The sequence below is a fragment of the Parambassis ranga genome, chromosome 3, assembly GCF_900634625.1.
Source record: "Parambassis ranga chromosome 3, fParRan2.1, whole genome shotgun sequence".
Taxonomy (NCBI): Eukaryota; Metazoa; Chordata; class Actinopteri; family Ambassidae; genus Parambassis; species Parambassis ranga.
Window position 1 is genome coordinate 976,539 of NC_041024.1, and position 25,364 is coordinate 1,001,902.

Below are 25,364 nucleotides of genomic sequence, written 5' to 3' on the forward strand. Positions count from 1 at the left end.
ACAAGTAACTCGCGCCTGGCAGGAGAGGGTTAAAACGGTTCTCTGCCGTTCTTGTTTCATTTGCTCCAAACATGGTGAAGACTTTTTTTTTTTTTTGCACTGTGGGTGCATTTCAGGTTTTACATGTTTGCACAGTCAACAAATGCGTTTTGTTTACAGCATGGTGGACTGGAATTTGTCCTCAGTAATACAACCAAACTGCACAAACAGCAGCAGCGAGAAGCTGAACGAGGATCAGTCTCATGTCACCTTGTTTTAATTCTGTGTTCTCCAACAGCTGAAGCTGCCGAGATCTGACAATAAAAACCTTCTTTCACAATAAAATCCAGATTTTCAGCCTCTGCTGGTGTCACAAATGTGCAAAGTTGCTCCGATATAAAAAGGAAGTGCTGAGTGTTTACCATAGTAAGTGTTGCCTTTGTGGTGATAAGGGCTCGACAGTTTCCCACGTTGAGGTTTTACCGTGTAAAAAAAGAAAAAACGTGAATATTTAAATTAGAGCTAATGAAACGTTTTGCTGTGTCCCCAGGACTGATGGCTCCAGAGTGACATGCCATGGCTTTAATGATCCCCCCGGTGAAGCTCAAGTGGCTGGAGCACCTGAACAGCTCATGGATCACGGAGGACAGCGAGTCCATAGCTACACGGGAGGGAGTTTCGGTGCTCTACTCGAAGCTGCTGGCCAACAAAGAGGTGGTGCTGCTACCTCAGCAGGTGCTGTGCCTGAAGGGCCCCCAGCTGCCGGACTTTGAGAGGGAGTCCCTCTCCAGCGATGAGCAGGAGCACTACCTGGACGCGCTGCTCAGCAGCCAGCTGGCTCTGGCCAAGATGGTCTGCTCCGACTCTCCCTTCGCCGCCGCGCTGCGGAAGCGTGTGCTGGTGCTGCAGCGCATCTTCTATGCGCTTTCCAACAAGTACCACGACAAGGGGAAGGTGAAGCAGCAGCAGCACTCTCCGGAGAACAACTCGGGCTCGGCCGACCTGCACTCGGTCAGCGAGCGGCCGCGCTCCAGTACCGACGCTCTCATCGAGATGGGTGTCCGCACCGGCCTCAGCCTTCTTTTTGCTCTGCTACGCCAGAGCTGGATGATGCCCCCGCCGCCCGGCTCGGGTGGAGGTCCGGGTGGCAACATCAACTTGTGTAATGACGTCATTCACACAGCCATCGACGTGGTTAGTTCCCTGCCGCCCCTCTCTCTGGCCAATGAGAGCAAGATCCCACCAATGGGCCTGGACTGTCTGGCTCAGGTCACCACGTTCCTGAAGGGAGTCACCATGCCCAACTCGGGGGCAGATACTTTAGGGCGGCGGCTGGCCTCGGAGCTCCTGTTAGGGCTGGCCTCACAGAGAGGCTCCCTGCGCTACCTGCTGGAGTGGATCGAGATGGCGCTGGCTGCATCAGCTGTGGTCAGTACTATGGAGCCGAACAAGAAGACCCAGGAGGGCCTCATCGGATACGACTGTTTCATGAACATCCTCATGCAGATGAGACGCTCCCTGGTGAGTTAACCATGCTGTGGTGTGTGATGTAATGAGCAGTTCCCCCTGGGATTAATAAAGTCTGATTCTGAATTAGAAGCTCCCATTAACAACATGACACATGACAAAGACTCAGTGAGCATCTGGCTGATCTGCAGATGATGTGAGATGAGTTATGTAGGCTTTAAAATGCTCTCGTTTTTCCACTATTGGTAAGAAAAATGTACAAATTAACTTCAGTTTATTTATATTTTGTAATATTATCAGTTCTTTTCAGTCTTTCTTCTCGTTTCCGTAGAGGTGCGGTGAACCCTGAGGTGTTAAAACCCCTGTGGGTGCAGAGGGTTAACATGTTAGCTCATCAGTGACGTTGAAACATGCAGTATATCGTAGGTTTGTGGTCTCAGCACTGACCTGTGTTGTTGAACTGTCTCAGGGCTCCTCTGCAGACCGCAGCCAGTGGCGGGAGCCCACACGGACCTCTGATGGCCTGTGCTCCTTATATGAGGCGGCACTCTGTCTGTTTGAAGAGGTAAGGCCCACCGGACTTCATGTTTCATTATGCTGGACCAATTTAACCCTTTAAACCCGATGATACTTAATTTAACCACGTCTTTTTTGTCCAGGTGTGTCGGATGGCGTCAGACTACTCTCGCACCTGTGTCAGTCCGGACAGCATTCAGACCGGCGAGGCGCCCGTGGTGTCTGAGACCTGTGAGGTGTATGTGTGGGGCAGTAACAGCAGCCACCAGCTGGTGGAGGGAACGCAGGAGAAGATCCTGCAGCCCAAACTGGCTGCCAGCTTCGCTGACGCACAGACGGTGAGACAGAAACAAATGTGTGACTTTAAGAAGGAAACAGTCCTCCGTGATGAGATGTGTGTGTCTGTGTCCTTGCACTTTAGTGTCAGCATGTCCAGGGGACGTACGCTGTGGGTCTGTGATAATGAACTAAACTTTCAGTGACCTAAAAAAGTGGCACTTCCTTTGGCCTGAAAGGGGCGCCATTCTTTCTGCTGTGCTTTACTTCCACCAATTTGTCACTCGAGTGTGATTAAATCAGTCTAGGAGCAAGTGAGGAACCTTTAGCATGTCATAGTCCATGAAGCCGGTCTGTGGAGTGGAGCCTCTGCTCCACCAGGCAGCAGCAGGAAGTAGAAGCTGAGCTGATGTAAACACAGCAGCCGCCACGGCGAGCCTCACCGCACAGAGCTGCACGTCTGTCAGCACCGAACCAGCCGGTCCAGCTGGACGGAGGCGTCCAGAACTCTGTCTCTGAGCCACGTCTCTGTGAGGACAAAGACGCAGCGGTCTCTGAACTCCCACCGCCGAGTCCGGACAGGAGACATTTATTCAAGGAGGAGACATCAGAGCGAGCACGGAGCCTCCTCTTCCTCACACTGAGACATCAGGCAGGTGGAGGACTAGAAGCCTGGTCCCTGATCCAGCAGAGAGCACGGAGCTGATGCAGCAGACCATCACACAGGCTGCTGCTGGAGGCTTCTGGAGTAGACACCACCTAGTGGCTCAAAGTTGCATTACGTATGGCCAGCTGGTTAGAATGCTGCAGCAGACATGTGGAGGTCTTCTTTCTGTGTTGCTGTGTTTATAGACTACCTCTTCCTGTTAGCTATAGTTTGCCATGTTGGTATTAATAAGCCATAAACACCGTCTTACAGTTAGCTCCTTAAAGGTCTTCCTGGGTAATGTGGTGGTGATGGGGTCTGTTGTGATGTCTCATGGAATGGTTCTCTCAGTAACAGCAGGGTAACTGACTCATCTTCTCCTGCTTCCTCTGCAGATTGAGGCGGGTCAATATTGCACATTTGTGATTTCCTCGGACGGCTCCGTCAGAGCCTGCGGGAAGGGAAGCTACGGCCGCCTGGGCCTCGGGGACTCCAACAACCAATCGACCCTGAAGAAGCTGACCTTTGAACCCCACCGTGCCATAAAGAAGGTGTCGTCGTCCAAAGGGTCCGACGGCCACACGCTGGCCTTCACGACGGAGGGTGAGGTGTTCAGCTGGGGTGACGGTGATTATGGCAAACTGGGTCACGGGAACAGCTCAACACAGAAATACCCTAAACTTATCCAGGGGCCACTGCAAGGGAAGGTAGGGTTTCACCCCCGTTCCACCCTCACACACGGTATTTTAATGTCTGCTGTACATTCCAGCTGCACTGGGTGAATCACTGCTGGCAGGTAGCAGTGATAAATGTGATGTCGGCTCCTTTCTGTCCCTTCACTCCTGAATGAAGAAATGATGTTTTCTGTGTCTGCTGGCATCATAATAATGTGTGTGTGTGTCAGGTGGTGGTGTGTGTGTCTGCCGGCTACAGACACAGCGCTGCGGTCAGCGAGGATGGAGAGCTGTACACGTGGGGTGAAGGAGACTTTGGAAGATTAGGTACGTCGCAGAACTCTCTGATGTTTCTGAGGCGTGGTGTGGAGCTCGTCCGTCCTCATATAAACCATGTGGCTGTGTGTGAATGCAGGTCACGGGGACAGCAACAGCAGGAACATTCCCACTCTAGTAAAAGACATCAGTAATGTCGGAGAGGTGTCGTGTGGAAGCTCCCACACTATTGCTCTGTCCAAGGACGGGCGCACCGTGTGGTCCTTTGGAGGAGGGGACAATGGTGAGACGTCCTTCACGTTTTTAAATGTTACCCATCCGTCTGAGTGTCGGACTGAGATGTGAGTGTGTTCCTGTGCAGGGAAACTAGGCCACGGGGATACTAACCGGGTCTACAAGCCCAAAGTGGTGGAGGCCCTGCAGGGGATGTTCATCAGGAAGGTGTGCGCAGGAAGCCAGTCGTCTCTCGCCTTAACCTCCACGGGACAGGTAGGACAGGATTTACCTGCACAGAGAAAGGCTTACCGCTGACAGTGTCGACTCTTTACTCAAACTATGAAGGGTAGAACATTGATTAGACCAGACCAACGTTTCTTCCTCTCCCCAAAGAGGGAAAGGAAAAACAAGCTTTAATCTAATCTTCCTTCTGACGTCACAGTGCAGAGAGGAGAGCGCCTGATCCGGCTTTTATTGATCATTTCAAAACTGTTCAAAGGCTGTAAAGAATCTGCACCCACAATCCTCCAGGAGCAGCTGAAGAGGGGAACACTCAGCCGCTGTCACCCGTACACTGAGCAAGAACGGTGCCACTCCAGAAACACTGTTTTTATTCATGGTGTCTGATCCCACACACTCCTCCCAGCTACGCTGTCTGTTGACATTTGTTAATAAAGTTAATCCAAAGAATTAATCGAATCATTTTTTTAGTGCTGCTCTCTCATGGCTGCCTCGTGCAGTCACCCGGACCTCTCTGAATCTATCGGTTATTGCTGATTGAAATTCACCAACATGTCGTGTTCCTGCTGACTGCTGAGTGATGTGTTCTGAGCTCAGGCTGTGTTCTGTCTCACCTGTCTGACGTGGGTCTGAACTGTTTCACGGTGTCTCCAGGTGTATGCGTGGGGCTGCGGCGCCTGCCTGGGATGTGGCTCCTCTGAGGCCACGGCACTCAGGCCCAAACTAATTGAGGAGCTGGCTACCACCAGGGTGGTGGACATCTCCATCGGGGACAGCCACTGCCTGGCCCTGTCTCACGGTAGGCCTCTCCGTTCATGTCTGTAGATGGTTAACAGCGGCCTGGATCAGTGCTGCAGTGCTGTGAGTCCTGTCCGCTCGATGTTACTCTGACACAGTCTGTTTGCTGAGGACTGTCGCAACGTGGTGATGTAACAGCAAATACATAGATCAAATTGGTTTAGGCTAATGCTTAACTTTCTGAGGTCATGTTTCAGTTTATTTACTCGGTTTAATGAGAATTTGTACATGTTGACCTTGCAGACAATGAAGTGTACGCGTGGGGCAACAATTCAATGGGCCAGTGCGGGCAGGGGAACTCCACCGGACCCATCACCAAACCCAAGAAAGTGGTTGGTCTGGACGGAGTCGCCATTCAGCAGATCTCAGCTGGCACCTCCCACAGCCTGGCCTGGACAGCTCTGCCCAGAGACAGGTTAGTGTCCGCAGCACTGAACCCGCACAGGTAGCAGGTACAGGCCCTAAAGGAGGGCGGGAGGGAGGGCGATGACATAACAGCTCTGAGCTCAGACTGTGTGACGGAGGTCAAAGGGCAGCAGGGAGAACACAGGCTGACATGGTGATTCAGAGTGGAGAGGGACTGAATTTATCCACTGGGTTGTCTTCATGTGTTTCTCAAACTATGAAGGGTAGAACATTGATTAGACCAGACCAACGTTTCTTCCTCTCCCCAAAGAGGGGAAGGAAAAACAAGCTTTAATCTAATCTTCCTTCTGACGTCACAGTGCAGAGAGGAGAGCGCCTGATCCGGCTTTTATTGATCATTTCAAAACTGTTCAAAGGCTGTAAAGAATCTGCACCCACAATCCTCCAGGAGCAGCTGAAGAGGAGAACACTCAGCCGCTGTCACCCGTACACTGAGCAAGAACGGTGCCACTCCAGAAACACTGTTTTTATTCATGGTGTAAATCCCACACACTCCTCCCAGCTACGCTGTCTGTTGACATTTGTTAATAAAGTTTGACGGTTCCCAGGCAGGTCGATGTTTGTTTGTGAGCTGCTAATTATGCTAACAAGGCAGAGACTGTTTCCTGCCGACGTTTCTCTCGTCACGTTGTGACAGGAAGAGGAACCACCGCAGCTCCAGCCTCTGGGTCCTCTGTCCACAGATCGTTGCTCTGTAGATGACAAACCAAGACAAACTCAGTGTCCAACACTTGTTCAGGGGCAGCCAGGCCAGCCTCAGTCTTTCCTGGAGGCTGCAGGGCACATGACGCCTGATGAGGCTGGAATTTGGTCTGGTTCTGCTGCTGCTGCTGCAGCTAAGGCAGTGACCGTTCCATTCCTGCTTTGTTAAAATGTTTCTGTAGATGTGACCTAAAGTCTTTGATTGGTCGGTCCCTCCGTTTACCTCATCAGTGAACCTCTCCATCTGCAGGCAGGTGGTGGCCTGGCATCGTCCGTACTGTGTCGACTTGGAGGAAAGCACCTTCTCTCACTTGCGCTCGTTCCTTGAGCGTTACTGTGATGGCATCAACAGTGAGGTTCCTCCTCTTCCCTTCCCTTCGTCCAGGTCGGTCCTCCTGAAGTCATTAAATAATGTACACAGCATTAGAACAAAGTCTGTAACTAAAGGCGTCTGTGTGTGCAGGGAACATCATAACTTCCTCAAGCTGTGCCTTCGGCTTCTGTCCAACCATCTCGCGCTGGCCTTGGCTGGGGGCGTGGCCACAAGTATTCTGGGCCGGCAGGCCAGGCCTCTGAGGAACCTGCTCTTCAGACTGATGGACTCCTCTGTGCCGGATGAGATTCAGGAGGTAAGAGAGGCACTTTAGATCATGTGGAAACTGGTCAGATGGAGACAGACCGAGACAGGAAGCACCTTTCTTATTTCTTTTATGAGCATTTATGAATCTGTTAACACATGAAAGTGAAAATATGTTGGTGTGTGTCCCATCAGGCGGTGATCGAGACTCTGTCGGTGGGGGCAACCATGCTGCTGCCTCCGCTGAGGGAGAGGATGGAGCTCCTTCACTCTTTGCTGCCTCAGGGCCCTGATAGATGGGAGAGTCTCTCCAAAGGACAGGTGACCTCATTTCTATATAGTTTTATTCTCTCAAGTCTGCCCCCCCTCTGAATGTCTTGTTATTGATGTGTGTGTGTTTCTTGGCGTCGCAGCGGATGCAGTTGGACATCATCCTGACCAGCCTGCAGGACCACACCCACGTGGCCTCTCTCCTCGGCTACAGCTCTCCCACCGACGGCCCTGAGGTGCTGCCCTCTGGCCCTGCCTTCACATCATCCCCTGACCCCACCTATGGCGCCACAACCGGCCACCCCGACACGCACCTGGCCGAAATCCTGATGAAGACGCTGCTCAGGAACCTGGGCTTTTACACCGTGAGTGGATGATGGTTACGGGCTTTCTCTTATTGATTGTGCCGTGTGGCTAATCAGTCACATGTTAGCGTTTCTCAGTATGATGCGTTCAGAATAGACCTTGCTGAGGGAGGAAGTCATCAGCAGCGCCTCCTGTCAGAGCTGCAGGCAGAGCATGAGTCACATTTAATCCTTTGTTATGATCACCTGCTGCCTTCTTTCCTGGCACAGCAGACCCGTTCCTCTGCCTCAGCTTTTTATTGATTGTAACACAAACACACAGGCTGTGAGTGAGCGGCATTCTGCAGGCATGGACGATGAAGGATGCTCAGACTGCAGGGCTTTCTGCAGTCACTGCCTCTGACATCAGCTGTTAGCGTTTTGATTAAACACCAATGAAGGAATCTGAGTTTGATGAAGAACAAAGCCAGTGATTGTTTGGGTGAAATCTAACATGCAGGAATAGAGCAGAGTGCTTCTTGCTTCTGTGCAACACTACTCCATGCTGCACTGTAGTACTGCCAACAACAGTGGATGTAAGCTGATATAAACATCTGTGGTGAGAGTGAAGTTAGTCCCATTCCTTCTGAACATTTAGGCTAATAAACTAACATCTGTGCGTGTGTGTGCTGTACAGGATCAGGCGTTCGGGGAGCTGGAGAAGAACAGCGATAAGCTGCAGCAGGGAATGTCCTCCTCCGACAGCAGCCAGCCGGCTCACCTGCACCAGCTGCTCTGCTCCCTGCAGAAGCAGCTGCTAGCATACTGCCACATCAACGCTGTCACTGAGGTACTCTGCACACAGCGCTCACTTCAATGATTGTTTACTTTTATGAAGCAGGTCTTTGTCTTCAAGCTGATTTTTGATTTGATTCATGCTGATGATGAATAGATGAACACATTGTGATCTCCATGTTTGTCTGCAGAACTCCAGCAGCGTGGCTCTGCTGCACAAACACCTGCAGCTGCTGCTGCCTCATGCCACAGATATCTTCTCTCGCTCCGCCACCCTGATCAAAGAGAGCTCCTGGAACGGCAGCATACGAGAGAAGCTGCAAGGTGAGTCACTGAACCTCTGAGTGCAGCTCACTGAACTGTTTTACTGCTGAGTCCAGACCAAAAATCACTTCTATCCGTCTCCTGTCCTCTCCAGAAGTGATCTATGTGTCAGCAGCAGGCAGCATGCTCTGTCAGATAATCAACTCCCTGCTGCTGCTCCCGGTGTCGGTGGCGAGGCCTCTGCTGAACCACCTGCTGGACCTGCTGCCGCCTCTGGACCGCCTTAATCGCCTGCTTCCTGCTGCCTCTCCTCTGGAGGACCAGGAGCTGCAGTGGCCTCTTCACGGTGAGCACAGCAGTTAAACTTTGTTTTCATCCAGAGCTCCTGAAGCCGAAGCTAACTTGTCTAACGTTCTAGGTACGTCCGACTTTGCTGAACCCGCCTCGGGAATGTCGCTGCCGCAGCCCGCCCTGTCCTGGGTGTGGCTCGTGGACCTGGAGAGGACCGTGGCTCTGCTGGTCGGGCGCTGCCTGGGCGGGATGCTGCAGGGAGCGGCGACCTCGCTGGAGGAGCAGGACACAGCTTACTGGCTCAAAACGCCGCTGTTCAGCAACGGCCTGGAGATGGACATCCCACAGCTAGGTACACACAGCACAGAGACACCTGCTAACAAAGCTGTGACGTCCCTTCTGCTGAGAGGGGGCCCAGGCCTCCCCAGGCTGTTCACTGGAGGAACTGTTTGATGGAACTGTTCGTGATGGTTCTGTGGGTTAGAGACTGTTTCATGACTGATTTGTCACTCCTCCCCCGCAGACGCCTGCATCAGCTCCTTGTTGGAGGCGGCTTTGTCGGGTAATGAGGAGCAAAAGCCCTTTGACTGCACGCTGGTTCCTGATCTGAGCATGCTGGTGGATTTGGCTCTAGGCTCCTCTAAAGAACCAGCCAACAGCCTCTGGATCAACATGCAGGACTACGCCATCAGCAAAGGTCTGACCTGTACTGCAGCTTTAATGAACATTAACCCTTAAGTGTGCCGTGCACTGAGTATTCTCTGTGCTCTGTTGCAGACTGGGACAATGCGTCTCTCAGTAATGAGTCCCTGTTGGACACTGTGTCCAGGTTTGTGTTGGCGGCCTTACTGAAGCACACGGGGCTGGTGGGCCCGGCCTGTGGAGAGGGGAGGTAACGTCACACCATGCGTATGAAAAACAGGTTGTTGTGTAGTGTCAGGCTAAATTACACTTAACATGCTGTGTGTTTTCTAACCAGGTACCAGCCATCCAAGTCGCTGGCAGAAGTTTATCGCAGTGTTTATAAAGTACGAAACCGCCTGCTGGCGTGTAAGAACATGGACTTCATCCAGACCAGGTCTTCTTCACGGGAGAGGAGGGTGAGCGGAACAAACTGACACACTAAATGACTCAAACTGTTCTCCTAAGTTGTTGTCGGGTTCTGCAGTCTGATCAAAATGAAACTCTTTGAGATGGTTGGTGGAGCTGTAGGGAAAGTTCCTGCCCTTAAATATCCTGTTTATTTTCTGGAAGTAAGAAAACTTCCATTAAGAATACAGGCAGTGTCCAACACTCAAGATATGACAGAGACCGCCTCAGTCTGTCCTCTCAGAGTTATGATGGTACTCATGAATATCATGTGGGCAGATCTCAGACAACCAGGACTCTCTGGACATGGACCCTCAGGAACACTCCTTCACGCGCACTATTGACGAGGAGGCGGAGCTTGAGGAGCGAGCTGACCGCGAGAGAGAGGAGGGTCACCAAGACCAGGACGACGAAGAGGAGGACAGGGAGCACGAAGTGATGACAGCTGGGAGTGAGTGCACAGATACTCAGGAAGTTCTGCAGTGTTGTGATATATTTAAATACACAAATATCCAGGCAGGAAGTTGTGTTACAGCAGCTGTAAGTGTGCTGTCATAACCCTGACAAGCTGTTGTGGCTTCTGCTCATCCACTAACCTGCATCGTGTGTGTGTGTGTGTGTTTTATTTGTGTGTGTGCGTGGCACAAAAGAAATCTTTCAATGTTTCCTGTCAGCGCGGGATGTGGCTCGTAGTCGGGACCGAGAGCGGGGCAGCAGCAGCACAGGCCTGGGCTCTGTCTCCAGGAGCGTTGGAGGAGGAGGAGGAGGAGGAGGAGGAGGAGGAGGAGGAGGAGGAGGAGGAGAGGAGGACGCCATTCTGTCTCAGGAGGGGAGGAGGGCAGTACGGGTCTGCCCGAGGGTCAGGACCTGTACACCGCAGCCTGTAACTCTGTGATCCACCGCTGTGCCTGCTGCTGCTTGGAGTGAGCCCGGTGCTGGGCGAGATGACCAAACAGAACCAGGAGGAGGGCCAGACCCAGTCTGCCACAGGAACACAGGAGTGTCTGAGCTTCATGACCAGGTCAGAGCAGGTGGAGTTGTGCTGACTCACAACTCATGTCTGTGCCTAAACTGATGAGTAGTGCATCGCTCAGTTTAGCCTGACGTGTTATCCTGTGAATAAATAACAAACGAGTGTTCAGACGGGCTGTGTGCGGACCTTAAAGAAACAACCTACAGCCTACAGCTGTGGTTAGTAAGATAGGAGCAGTGCGAAAAGAGCCGCTGGTGCCCTCTGCTCCTGGAGTTCAAGCTTTGCCTCACAATAAATATTTACATGTAGTGAGACGTAGCCTGTTAGCAGCCAATGCAGCAGCTTCAAGAATAACAACACAGAGTGACGAGCTGCAGCAGCCCTGTCCTGGTTTTCTGCTGACGACTTGTGGCTGATGAATCCTTGTTAGCTGAGATCACATGTGTTGTTTTCTGCTTTTTAAAGTTAAAATACAGATAAAGTCAGTTTAATGAGTTCAGTATTTGAGTCAGAATGAAACCATAAATGAGTATTTAGTTGCTGTAGTTTGTGTAGTAGCTTTTCCTACATGAAGTGCTTCCACGGTCCTCAGGCTGCAGGTACAGGTGTGTTTTTGCTGACACTGCTCTGAATTCTTAACCTTAGCCTGGAGCACTCTGTTATAAACCTGTGGCAGGTTATGGTTCTGCTTTAACCCTCTGAACACCAGACTGTTTCTGTGTCATGTTAAGTCACTGTGGGCCCATTGTTGGCTGCAGCATAAAGTCTGCACACTGGGTTCTTACCTGAGAAATCAGCATCAGGATTTAACCCTGAGGAGATTCTCTTCTGTTGCAGGCAAGAAATGAACGATGGCATAGAACCAGAATACAGAAAATATGTAGAATGAGGTGTTTGGATGAAACATCAGAGACTTTTTCTGCTGTGTTGATGATTGATCACTTCTCTTTGTGTGTGCAGGAGTGAGAGTCTGAGCGCAGAGAGTCGCTCGGTCCAGAGCAGTCCGAGCTACAGACTGATGAAGTCCAGGAGTGAGTCGGACCTCTCCCAGCCAGAATCAGACGAGGAGGGGTACACTTTGGTAAAACACACAGACACACAGACAGACAGATTCTACTTGCTCTGCAGAGCTACATGTCTGTGTTTGGCCTTTCAGAGTGGACGGAGGACGTGGACCTGGACCTGGCGTTCTCCCATAAGAAGCGAGGTGAGGGTCAGAGCGAGCTGGTGGCACAGTGACAGGATGTTGTGTTTGGTTGTCGTCCTTCATGCGTTACTCTTGTCTCTCTGTCTCTCGGTCGCTCTGTGGATAGTTATTTGCTTCTTTTGGGGCAGTTGAGCCCAAACACAAGAGGAGCTCCAAGCAAGTAAACGATGGCATGTTTCTTCCTGTGTTACCTCATTCCTCCATGACTCCCCCTGGACTCCCCCACCCCCACTCATCTCTCATGGTGGGTTCTTGAATACATGAGGGATCAGGAACAAACAGCAGTGCATTCCTCTGCTTGCTCCCGTCATGCTGAGCGGTTCCGGTCCTGGCTTGATTTGGACTCAGACGTTCTCATTCTGCTCTTCAGCTGCAGTCTGTTAGAGGCAGAGTCCTACTGGCTGAAGGCCCGAGCCTGCATGTCGAATCAGCATCTGGTGAACTCTTAACCCTCAGAACCCCAAGCAGTCTCTGTGTTTGTTTCCTTCAGCTCCATCCTGTCTGCAGTCAGAGAGCAGTCAGAGTGTGTGTGTGTGTGTGTGCAGAATCACTCAGGTATTCAGACAGTGACTCTCTGAGTGTTGGTCATGTGACTGCTGCTCACATGTGACTCCATCATGGCTTCCTGCTGGGTGCTGAGGAGGACAGTGTTTGTTTTTTGCATTTGAAGTTTTTATTTGATAAAGTTTTTCATCACACATGATGCATTCGAGGACCATCAGAAATTTAAACATGTGTTTACAGTCTCTATCTGATAAACGGCGTCATAGACAAGAGAATCTGTCAGCAGGTTTTAGGGTTCTGAGGGTTAAAGACTACATGGTCCATCCATCCAAAGACTTCTTCTGTGTATGTTTACATCTGAAAGGCTCTCCTCCTCCTCCTCCTCTTCTTCAGGCCTGCTCCACAGCTCGCCCGACTCCCTGGCTGAATCCTGGTTCCGGGCCAAACTGAGTCACCAGCGCAGCTACAGTTCGGCTCATTCATACGAGGAGTCGGACCTGGACCTGAGCCGCTCGCTCGGCGTCCACGCTCTCATCGACAACATGGTCAGCTCATCAGTGGCGATGTGGGCCTTGCTCCTGCTTCAAGGAGCCAGAGGAAAGCATGTCCACCAGCCCGCAGGCGATCATCCTGGCCATGGAGCAGCAGCAGAGCAGAGCGGAGGTGAGGGCACGCCAGGGTTTACACGACCATTAAACCATCTCAGAACCTGAGGATGAAGTGAAGGAAGACGTTTAATATTCGGACATTACCTTCCTAATCATCTCCTCTGTCTGCTGGGAATTGCGTCTGCAGCTGCGTTTGGAGGCCCTCCATCAGATCGTGGTGTTGATCTCCGGTATGGAGGAGAAGGGCAGCCAGCCGGGCAGCGCAGATCGATCCAGCAGCGCCTTCCAGTCATCCTCCCTGCTTACCTCGGTCAGGCTGCAGTTCCTTGCTGGCTGCTTCGGCCTCGGCACTGTCGGCACTGGTGGGCTGAAGAGGGAGAGCGTGCAGCTTCATCACTACCAGGTACGAAGCGGGTCACTCGATGAGGGGTGCTTCTGTGTTTATTTTGAATGAATGTGATGTGTTTTTTTTTTGCAGGATGGTGTGAAAGCAGCAAAGAGGAGCCTCCAGATGGAAATCCAGACTGCTGTCCATAAGATCTATCAGCAGCTGTCTGTCACTCTGGAGAGAGCGCTGCAGGCCAACAAGCATCACATAGGTAACCCCGACACGGCATGCCTCACCGCCCTGGGCCGCACTGAGAGCTCCTCACACATGAGAATAGACGCTCACTTTCTTTTTCTGCTACACAGAAGCTCAGCAGCGCCTCCTGCTGGTGACCGTGTTTGCTCTGAGTGTTCGCTACCAGCCGGTGGACGTCTCCCTGGCCATCTCCAGCGGCCTGCTGAACGTTCTGTCCCAGCTGTGCGGCACAGAGACCATGCTGGGCCAGCCCCTCCAGCTTCTGCAGAAACCTGGAGTGTCCCAGCTCAGCACAGCACTGAAGGTGGCGTCCACGCGCCTGCTGCAGATCCTGGCCATCAGCACCGGGTGAGACTTATTTCAAAGGCTTCAAACTGCTTTATAGAATTGAACCGTTGCAGAGGAAAGGTTGCAATTTGTCCATCTGTGGATTGTAGGACTTATGCCGACAAGCTGAGTCCAAAGGTGGTCCAGTCGCTGCTGGATCTGCTGTGCAGTCAGCTGAAGAACCTGCTGTCTCAGGCGGGAGTCAGCCTCCTCTCTGCTGGAAAAGACCCAGAAGATGCCAAACATGAGGACGGTGCAGACTCTGAGAAGAAGGACTTCAGAGGTGATCATGAAACGTGTCTCTTCACTAAAGTTTTCCAGGAATATGAACGGGAATCATGTGAAGACTTGTCTTGTCATCTAATTTAACTTTTTTTCTGTTGTTGATCTTCAGCTCTGATCCGTAAGCAGCACACAGCCGAGCTGCACCTCGGAGACTTCCTGGTCTTTCTCAGGCGGGTGGTGTCTTCCAAGGCTATCCAGTCTAAGATGGCATCCCCTAAATGGACTGAGGTGCTGCTTAACATTGCTGCTCAGAAGTGCTGCTCAGGTACAAATCACCGATTGAAACGACCGGTAAAGTTTAAAGTTTGATCAAATTAAGACGTTAACTCTGTAAATCCAGGGGTCCCTCTGGTGGGGAACTTGAGGACCCGTCTTCTCGCTCTGCACGTTCTGGAGGCTGTCCTGCCTGCCTGTGAGGCCAACATGGAGGACGACCAGATGACGCAGGTACCTCTGAGTTAGTCTCCAACAGGAGTCTGTTGTCGGTCAGTCAGCTGATGGATCTTTCTGTCCTGCAGGTGGTCGAGCGGCTCTTCGCCCTGCTGTCTGACTGCATGTGGGAAGCTCCCATTGCTCAGGCCAAACACTCCATCCATCAATCAAGAGAAGGTTCAGGAGCTCAAACTGCAGGTGTGCAGCCTCTCCTACAAACACATGAAAAAACGTTGAGAGATTATCTGTCTGAGTGGCTGATGTTCATCCTGCAGGGAGAAGCTGAGGAGGAGGATGAGAACCTCCCCATTCAGGAGGTGTCATTTGACCCGGAGAAGGCTCAGTGCTGCGTGGTGGAAAACGGTCAGGGGCTGACACACGGCAGCGGGGGGAAAGGCTACGGCCTGGCCTCCACAGGGATCTCCTCTGGATGCTACCAGTGGAAGGTACAGCTTTGGTCTTTATCTGTGACGGCAGCTTGTTCAGAGGTTTTTTTATGATGACCTTCATGTTTTATCCCACTCAGTTTTACATTGTGAAGGAGAACCGAGGTAACGAAGGCACATGTGTCGGCGTCTCTCGATGGCCTGTGCACGACTTCAACCACCGCACCACGTCGGACATGTGGCTGTACCGCGCGTACAGTGGAAACCTCTACCACAATGGCGAGCAGACATTGACTCTCAGCAGCTTCACGCAGGGAGACTTCATCACTTGTGTCCTCGACATGGAGGCCAGGACCATCTCTTTTGGGAAGAACGGAGAGGTCAGAGGGATTTCTTTACCCACTGATTGTTGCATCGCTTTCTCTCGCTGACCTCTGACATGTGATTCCACAGGAGCCCAAGTTAGCCTTTGAGGATGTGGATGCCACAGAGCTGTATCCCTGTGTGATGTTCTACAGCAGTAACCCTGGGGAGAAGGTGAGAGAAGACGTCAGAGCTCATAGGACATGTCAAACCAGTGTTAATGTCTCTTTGTGTACTTGTTGCAGCATTTGTTTGCAGTTGTGTTCCTTTGTCTGGATTCCAGGTTAAGATCTGTGATATGCAGATGAGAGGAACGCCACGTGACCTCCTCCCTGGCGATCCAGTCTGCAGCCCCATGGCCACCGTGCTGGTTGAGGCCACCACACAGCTGATCCGCATCTTACACCGCACAGACCACTGGACCCATCGCATTAACAAGACCATGGTCGATCGGCTTCACAAGATCAAGCCGTGCTTCAGAGACTCAGCCAGCTCTTCCTCAGGCAGCGGCGGTCAAAGATTAAAAAAGAGCCGCTCGGTGCAGAGCCGCGAGGAGCACGACGCCCAGAGGGAGAGCCAGGAAACTGCAGCGAGGACGGAGGAGGGCGGGGTCGCCACGGGCGGCAGCATGGGCTGGGCGAGCTCTCGGAGCATCACCTGAGGACGCTGTGCACCGACGTGTGGCCCGTCCTGGCAGTCATCGGAGGGGCGGACGCCGGCTGCGCGTTGGCGGCAGATGTGTGCATAAACAGACCGGGAGGCATGCGACTCTGCTGGGTGTGGTGAAGGAGGGCAGCACCTCCGCCAAGGTGCAGTGGGACGAGGCTGAGATCACCATCAGGTACAGTGAGAGGTTTGCTGTGTGTCTGTTAGGTGGTGATGGTACAGATTCTGGATTTATTTTTCCAGCTGAGGAGTGTTTGGGTCTCTCTGTGTGAAGCGTGGAGTGAGCGTGTCTGGTGTCTTTAGCCGCTTACTTTCTGGCCCTCCCTCTGATTGCTGTGTTCTTCCCGGCCTTCGTTAACCCCTCACTCACTGTGGCATGCCCACTCCCACTCATGGCGTCTCTGTGTTGGTCTTGCATGCTGTGCTCTTTCTCTCCTGCCCTCTCCCTCACTTTGTGTTTCCTTCCCTTTGTCACTCCCTTCTATTAAAGCTTCCCAACTTTCTGGTCGCCTAGTGACACTCCACTTTACAACCTGGAGCCCTGCGAGCCGCTGCCCTTTGATGTTTCACGCTTTCGTGGCCTCACCGCCTCGTTGCTGTTGGACCTCACCTACCTCACCACCATCCACGAGGAAACTGCTGCCAAGCTCAGCGCCCGACGCCACGAGAAGAGGCACCGCAGTGCAGCCTCAACTGGGCACGAGCCGACTGGGAGCGACGAGAAGGCCGAAGGCGAGGGGCACAACCGTAGTGAACAGAAAGAAAGTGCCGGAGCAGCATCCGGAACAGCTGCGCCCACCGCCACCTCTGAGTTGCGTGTGTCCCACAGCCTGGAAGAGGTCAAAGCTCACGTGGCACCCAACTCCAAATCGAGAGTGAGATCTCCTCTGTGGCCGGTGGCAGCGAGAACCTTTTCACCGCAGCGCCGCACACTCCAGCCGAGGTGAGCAGAAAGAAAGGCCACGAGCACAGCGCCCGCAGTCACGAGCCGGGTCTGTCCTCCATCCCCACGCAGTCAGAGATCCATGCTGTGCAGCTGTCCTACCTCTACCTGGGAGCCATGAAGACGCTGAGCGCCTTGCTGAGCTGCAGCAAATACGCCGAGCTACTCCTGATCCCAAAGGTACGTTCAGGAGATCTGCAACCAGATGTATCAGACCTAAATATTGTTTTTCCTTGCAAACTTAATGATTTTAGTTTAAGAGTTTTATCTCCTGAACTTTAAAAAGTCCCTTCTTCCCTTTGAATGAACTGTTCCCTCTGGACATCCAGGTGTTACCAGAAGCAGCGCCCAGTGGCCACAATGCCGACCTGAACAGCAGCGCTGCGGGGAGCACAGCGCCCACATCGCCGGTCTGTCAGGAGGAGGTGGAGATGCGCGCTGCTCTGCAGTTCCTCATGCGTCACATGGTGAAGCGGGCGGTGATGCGCTCGCCCATCAAGCGTGCGCTGGGTCTGGCAGACCTGGAGAGGGCACAGGCCATGATCTACAAGCTGGTGGTGAACGGGCTGCTGGAGGAGCCGAGCGGAGGGAAGACAAAGCCAGGTCAGGAAAAAGCCAGGAAGTAAGGACTGTGACGATAAATGTTTGGGATGGCGTGGACTCAGCGGTTCTTCCTTTTCAGGAGTGAGGAGTGAGCCGGAAGGAGAGGGGGAGGGCGCAGAGGGTGAGCAGCTGGCACAGACCCCCGTCACCACCAGCCCCTCCGCCTCCAGCACCACCTCCTTTATGAGCTCCTCGCTGGAGGACACCACCACCGCCACCACACCCGTCACTGACACAGAGACGGTCCCTGCCTCTGAGTCTCCGGGCGTCATGCCTCTCAGCCTCCTCAGGTCAGAGCGGACGGCTCGTGTTGGCGAGCGGCTATGTGCTCCTGCAGATGATGATTTTAACCGTCCTGTGTGTTGTGACAGGCAAATGTTCTCCAGCTACCCCACCACCACCCTGGTCCCCACACGCCGCGCTCAGACGCCTCCGGTGTCATCTCTGCCCACGTCCCCGTCAGACGAGGTCGGCCGCAGGCAGAGTCTGACCTCCCCCGACTCCCAGCCATCCAGGCCACAGAACAGAACCGGTACCTGTAAGTATACGCACACCTCAGAGCTCAGGAATTAAACCCATGCCTACACCTTGATTAATTCACGTCTCCATGTGCTGCAGCTCTGTCAGACCCCAGCAGCAGACTCTCCACCTCTCCCCCTCCACCCGCCATCGCTGTGCCGCTGCTGGAGATGGGCTTCTCCCTGCGTCAGATCACCAAAGCTCTGGAAGCCACCGGTCAGTACCTCCCGCTGTTGGCTTTAAATAAGTCTGCATCAACAGAAATGAATGTGTTCATGTTATCCCAGGAGCACGGGAGAGGCAGACGCCCAGAACATCACCGTGCTTGCCATGTGGATGATAGAACATCCGGGTACGGACGACGAGCATGACGAGCCGCACACCAGAGGCAGCGGTCTGACTCCTCCTGTCCCGGTGCCATGGCGTCCACCGGGGCAAGTCAGTGGACAGGAGCTCGTACCTGTGCTCTCCGGGAGACATCGCCAGCGCCGACGCCTCAGAGATGGAGGAGGGCTTCAGTGAGAGGTACAGCTGGAAGTCTGGCGCTGAGCTCATGTTTGTATGAAGATCATAAAGTGACTGAGGCTGGTCAGCTTGTCAGAATGTTTGTTTGTGCTGTTCTCAAAAAACGTGTTGGGTATTTCCTGAGTGTGAGTTTGTGCTTGTGTGTGCTGTGCAGTCCTGACGGTCTGGAGCAGGACAGCGCGGCAGCCTCCAGTGGTGGTCCTCTCAGAGGTCGCTCTGCTGTCGGACGGAAACCACGCTTCGACCTGGCTGCTCGCACCCTGCTGGCCCGTGCTGGTGAGAATACCCCTCCTGTTATCTCCAGCTTCCTCTTCCTCTCCGCAGCTCGCCTCAGATCATCTTCTCCTCTCTCCCTCAGCTGGGCTGTACCGCTCAGTGCAGGCCCACCACAGCCAGTCCCGCCGGGAGGCGTCCTCGCTCCAGCAGCAACAGCAGGATCCTGGGGCCCTGTATGACTTCAACCTGGATGAGGAGCTGGAGATGGACCTGGATGAGGAGACCATGGAGGCCATGTTTGGCCAGGACCTCGCCAGCGACACTGACATTCTGGGAATGTGGATCCCGGAGGTACTGGACTGGCCAACATGGTGTGTGTGACTTTATGCTACGGCCCGAGAGCTGCCATCTCCATCCTGCTCTTTACCTGCATCGCTGTCACTCACAGTAACACACCTGTGCACGCTCACACCACAGAACTCACCTCTGAGAGCTTCCGACTGGCATGAAAGGAACAAGCTGCTGCCTCATTATGATCACTGATCCATGCTTCATAACTGATCACACTACATGATCGCTTTGTTGTTGGAAACACACCTGCCCTCCTGTTTTTAACCTGTGTGTGTGTTTTCCTCGCAGCACGTGTTGAGTCTGACGATCGGGACGAGGTGGTGGTGTGCGAGCTGTGCGAGGCCAATGTGGCTAACTTCAATCAACACATGAAGAAGAGCCACCCGGGCTGCGGGCGCAGCGCCAACCGACAAGGTTACCGTAGCAACGGCTCATACGTGGACGGCTGGTTCGGAGGGGAGTGCGGCAGCGGGAACCCGTACTACCTGCTGTGTGGAGGCTGCAGAGAGAAGTACCTGGCCATCAAGAGCAAGGCCAAAGTCCCCATCGTGGAGAGGTGTGTGTCAGTAAATCACGTGTTTTTATCTTTTCGATCGATGTACTGATGATGTTCTGTTCTCAGGTACAAGGGACAAGCTCCTGACCTCCTGGGAAAGCAGGACAGTGTCTATGAAGGTAAGACTGGATGATCATCTGATGTGTTTATGGTAGCGCCAACCTGCCCTCGGTGACTCTGAGTCTCCTCCTGCAGAGGACTGGGACATGCTCGACGTTGATGAGGATGACAAGCTGACGGGGGAGGAGGAGTTTGAGCTCCTGGCCGGCCCACTGGGTCTGAGCGAGCGCAGGATCGTCCCAGAGGCCGTCCAGTTCCCAGACAGCGACCCGCTGGGAGCCTCCGTTGCCATGGTGACAGCCACCAACAGCATGGAGGAGACTCTGCTGCAGATAGGTAAGGAAGTGATCAAGTCACATTGACATGAAGTCAGAGTCTGTTCATCACTGGGGGTGAACCAAGAGTGCCCTCTCACTCAGGATGTCAGACGTCCGTGGATAAGAGCTCGTCGGGCAGAGTGACGCTCGGCGAGCAGGCCGCCGCTCTGCAGAACCCTCACGACCGGGATGGCGCTGAGGAGGGTGACGGCTGCAGCTCAGGTGCTGCTGGCCAGGACAATGGTGATGAGAGCGCTGTCGCTGCTGTCTGTCAGGTAAAGGCTGCTGCCGCCTTTCACGGTAATCCTTCAAAAATTAGAAAGTGCATCGCACTGGAGTTCTACTTCTCTTCCTCCTCAGCGGATCGAGCTGCAGCCTTGCGGCTGGTCTGGAGTCTCTCGGCCTGACCGACATCAGGACGCTGGTCCGGCTTATGTGTCTGGCAGCAGCGGGCAGGGCCGGTCTCTCCACCAGTCCCACAGCTGGCTCGGGCCATGCCGAGAGGCCCCGTGGGACCGCCAAGGCCAGCAAACCCATCTCTTGTCTGGCTTACCTCAGCACAGCTGTGGGCTGCCTGGCCTCCAACAGCCCCAACGCTGCCAAACTGCTGGTGCAGCTCTGCACTCAGGTACTCATCATCACTGCAGCATAGTCCTCCACACACACACACACACACACACACTCACACACTCCATCATGTCTGCAGTCAGAGAGCAGTCAGAGTGTGTGACACAGTCAGTGTGCAGAATAACTGCAGAAAGCTGCAGGTCAGACAGAGACTCTCTGAATGTTGGTCATGTGACTCCATCATGGCTTCCTGCTGGTTGCTGAGGAGGACAGGGTGTTTTTTACTTTTTTCATTTTAAATGTTTAATTCATGCATGTAGTCAAAAAGCTGCGTGTAAAAGTGAAAAGTAAATATTTAAGCTTAGATTTGGTTTGATTTTCACACATGATGCATTCAAGGACAGTCAGAAGTTTGAAAGTTTTAATTCTCATTTTATTTTTTTAAGAAAACACATTAAAACACATGCTGGCAGGTTGATATTCAGAGTAAAGAAAAGCATCATGTAAATGTTTGTTTACCTGCTGTTGATCTGTGCTGGCATAAATCTTTTACCTCATTCAGGAAGTCAGAGCGTTGTGTCGGTTTGTCTTTCAGAATTTGATCTCTGCAGCGACGGGCATGAACCTGACCACGGTGGATGACCCCATCCAGAGGAAGTTCCTGCCAAGCTTCCTGCGAGGCGTCGCCGAGGAGAACAAGCTCATCACCTCGCCCAACTTCGTGGTGACTCAGGCGCTGGTGGCCCTGCTGGCCGACAAAGGAGCCAGACTGCGCCCTGCCTACGATAAGGCCGACATGGAGAAAGAGGTTGGTAGGCAGAGCGGCTGTTCTGTGTTGGTTGGTTTGCTGGTGCTGGGTTTTTTTTCGTGCACTTCATGCAGTGACGTCTTCATTCATCTTCTGTCACAGTCTCCTCTCTGTTCACTGTGCTCGCTCCTGGTTTTGTTTCACTGTGCTTGGTTTCCATCGCTGTTCCCCTCACTCACCTGGTGTTCTTGTCACTTTGTGTTCCGTGTCGAGCAGGTCTAATTGCGCATTTGTATGCCCATCCTTCCCATAATCCCTCCGCTGTAGGCCCTCTGGAGCTGGCCAATGCTCTGGCGGCCTGCTGCCTGTCCTCCAGGCTGTCCTCACAGCACCGTCAGTGGGCCGCACAGCAGCTGGTCCGCACGCTGGCCGCTCACGACCGCGACAACAACCACAGCCGGCCGCAGACCTTCGCCGACATGGCGGGGGACCTGCGGAAGTGCTCCTTCATTAAACTGGAGGCCCATCAGAGCAGGGTGAGCAGCTCTCTGACAAAACACAGGCAGTGAAACGTGTCTCTGTGATGCTGTCTAAACAGAATTCTCCCCATCAGGTCATCACCTGTGGCTGGTGCAGTAAGAAAGGCCTGTTGGCCACCAGCGGTAATGACGGGACCGTCAGAGTGTGGAACGTAACCAAGAGCCAGTACACCCTGCAGCAGACCTGCATCTTCAACAAAGAGTAAGGATTCCCTCCGACGCTGCAGTCACTGTCAGAGTGACAGTGACTGTTCGACGCACGGTTCACTCACATGAATGCTAATGTTCATGTGTTCATCAGGCAGAAATGTTTCCTCATCAGTCTGTGTTCACTCGCTGTGTCTCCTCAGTGACGGCTCCTCGGAGGAGGGGGTGTCAGGTCTGGGCTCTCCCAGCGATCCATGTTTGTCCCCACTCGCATGGAGCGTGACGGGAAAATATCTGGCCTCCGCCATGGAGAAGATGGTCAACATCTGGCAAGTCAACGGTAAACAGATATTTCTTTGAACTCCCGTCACATGATCAGTCAGAGTTTCTCATTGGCCCCTGCAACATAAAGTTAAAGGGTTAAAAAATATGATCTTCACATACTGTAGATCAATGAAACAAACCAGATGAACCCATGTAGGTGACATGGAGTCAGGATTTTGACCATGTAGGGTTAATGTTTTATTGTACCTGTGAAGTGTGGCTCAGCTTGTGTTCCTTGTGTGTGCGGTCCGGTCATGTGTGAATTAAGATTTCATAGCTGCCATTAAAAATAAATGTGCCCGAGGGCTGGAGGAGGTCCAGTCATCATTTCCTGCCTCCTAAGGCTCCCTGCAGTGCGCTCCATCTGTCCACCTTCACCTGCCTCCAGGCCCAGAGTCACGTGTCATTGGCGCCTTCCGCCTCTTGTGTCATTCAAACGTGACGCTGTGGTAGTCGGTAGTTTTGTGTTCGTTGATGGCTCTGTGCTAACTGTGAGCTCCGTCTGTCCTCCTAAAGGTGGGAAGGGTCTGCTGGACATGCAGCCTCACTGGGTGTCGGCGCTGGCGTGGCCTGAGGAGGAGGCTGAGTCCCTGTGGTGCGGGGAGCCCAAAGACATGCTGCTGGTGGGCCGCATGGATGGATCTCTGGGCCTCATCGAGGTGCTGGATACCTCCAGCATGCACCGCACCGAGCTGGAGCACTGCTACAGGAAGGATGGTACGGACCGGGGGGGCTTTCTGTGGTCTAATAATGACAGCTCTGCAGGCGGCTGAGCCTGATGGTTCTGTCCTCTCAGTGGCAGTGATGCACATCGCCTGGTTCAGTGAAGACAAGCCTTTCGCTGTGGGCTATGCAGACGGGAAGCTGCTGATTGGATCCAAAGAGCCCTTAGAAAAGGAGCCATTGTGGTCATCGACGCACACAAGGTGAACCAGCAGATCCTAAAACTCTGCCTCCACAAGCAGGTCACATGTAGATTTACGAGCTGAGGCCTGTTTTTCAGGAGTCCATCACCAGTATGAGGTGGAGTCCCACCGGCCAGATGCTGCTGACTTGTGCCAAAGAGGAGACGGTGAAGCTGTGGGTCAGTCCGGACTCGCAGCCAGGCTCTGGTTCTGGCTGGCGCTGCCTGCAGAGCCTCAGACACCCCTCCCTGGTGAACAACGTGGCGTGGTGCAGCCTGCCGGGCGTGGCCCGAAGCCCCTCAGCATGTTCGCTGTGTATGTCTGACACGTCACTGTGGGCTCGTTACTGCAGCATAAAGACCTGCTCCTGTCTGCAAGCAGCAGAGCAGACATACAGGGTCACAGGACCCCAGACATTAACACACAGCAGTGCTGAGAGACATCCTACATGTGATGTACGGCCGCCATGGTGCTTCTGGGTTTAATGAGTCACATTGTTTTTCAGATGCTGTCAGAACGGCCTTGTGTCCGTCTGGACCGTCCCTCAAGAACTCTCCAGCTTCCCAGAATCCTCTTCCTCTGACTCAAGGGATGGTGGGAGAGTGACGCAAAGGCCAAATTAATGGTAACCATATTTATTTTGTAAACAAACAGAGATCGGTTCGACGGTCGGTCTCACCTGTGCGATCCCCACTGATGTGTTGCAGTCCTCCTGTTGGTCAGAAGATGGCGCAGCGTGCGTTTTCCAGCTGAAGGGACACATCACTCCGGTACGGACGCTGGCATTCAGCCCGGACGGCTGGGCTCTGGCATCTGGAGGAGTGGGAGGCCTCATGAACATCTGGTCTTTGCGGGTAAGGAACACACACACAGCGGTGCACATGTAATGAATATTTACAGTCACGCTGAATACCTGCCCACTGTGTGTGTGTGACAGGATGGGTCCGTGGTCCAGACTGTGGTAGCTGGCTCTGGTGCGATCCAGAACATCGCCTGGGTTCCAGATGTGGGAGTGGCGGTCTGCTCCAACAGGTCAAAGGTCAGACGTCCCTCCTGCCTCTCCGTGTCTCTCTGTGCTCCTCGTGCACCGCCTCATTTGTGTTTCCATTTCCAGGACGTCCTGGTGGTGAACTGTTCCAAAGAGTTCATGGCCTCCAACCACGTGCTGGCCACCTGCCGCTCGGCGCTGAAGAGGCAGGGCGTGGTCGGCCTCAACATGGCGCCCTGCATGAGAGCCTTCCTGGAGAGACTTCCTGTCATGCTGCAGGAGCAGTACGCCTACGAGAAGGTACGCCGGGGTGTGATGCTTTGAGTAAAATAATGAAACGCTCGGAGCTCATCACACATCTGTGTTCTGGCCTCTCAGCCTCACGTGGTCTGTGGGAGCAGCTGGTCCACAGCCCCTACATGCAGTGCCTCGCCTCCCTGGCCGTGGGGCTCCACTTGGACCAGCACCTGTGTCGCCCCCCCGTGCCGCCTCACCTCCGACGTTGCCCGCCGGGTCCGGCAGCTGGAGTGCCAGCGAGTGGGCGTGGCTGGACTGCTTCTCCACCACCGTAAAAGCGGCAGAGGCCCTCGCTCGGGGCGCCACCTTCCCCGAGTCCTTCTCCGTGCCGGACCTGGAACCCGTGCCCAAAGACGAGATGGCTCTGCTGATGGTGAGGACAGGACCTGCAGGTTGAAACATGAACACTTGCAGCACATACTGACATCTGTGTTTGTAGGACAACAGCAAGTGGGCGTCTGGGATGGACGAACAGATCATGTCCTGGGCCACCTCCAGACCAGAGGTGAGTGAGAGGAGCTGTTCATTCTGCTCAGGTCTGCAGCAGTACACTGCTGTTGTAACACATGCTGCTGTGTGTGTGTGTGTGTTTTCAGACTGCATCTCGGAGGGAAGTGTGATGTGTTCCTGTGGGGGGCG

General features: G+C 53.5%; 1 protein-coding gene across 1 annotated transcript in view; it reads left to right on the forward strand.

The window, feature by feature from the left end:
- Positions 1-25,364, forward strand: part of herc1 (HECT and RLD domain containing E3 ubiquitin protein ligase family member 1) — a 57,429-nt gene that overhangs the window by 1,827 nt on the left and 30,238 nt on the right. Inside the window, 1 exon segment of the mRNA XM_028401058.1 lies at positions 530-1,032. Within this exon segment, the coding sequence (XP_028256859.1) occupies positions 556-1,032 (477 nt within the window). The 5' untranslated portion in view covers positions 530-555.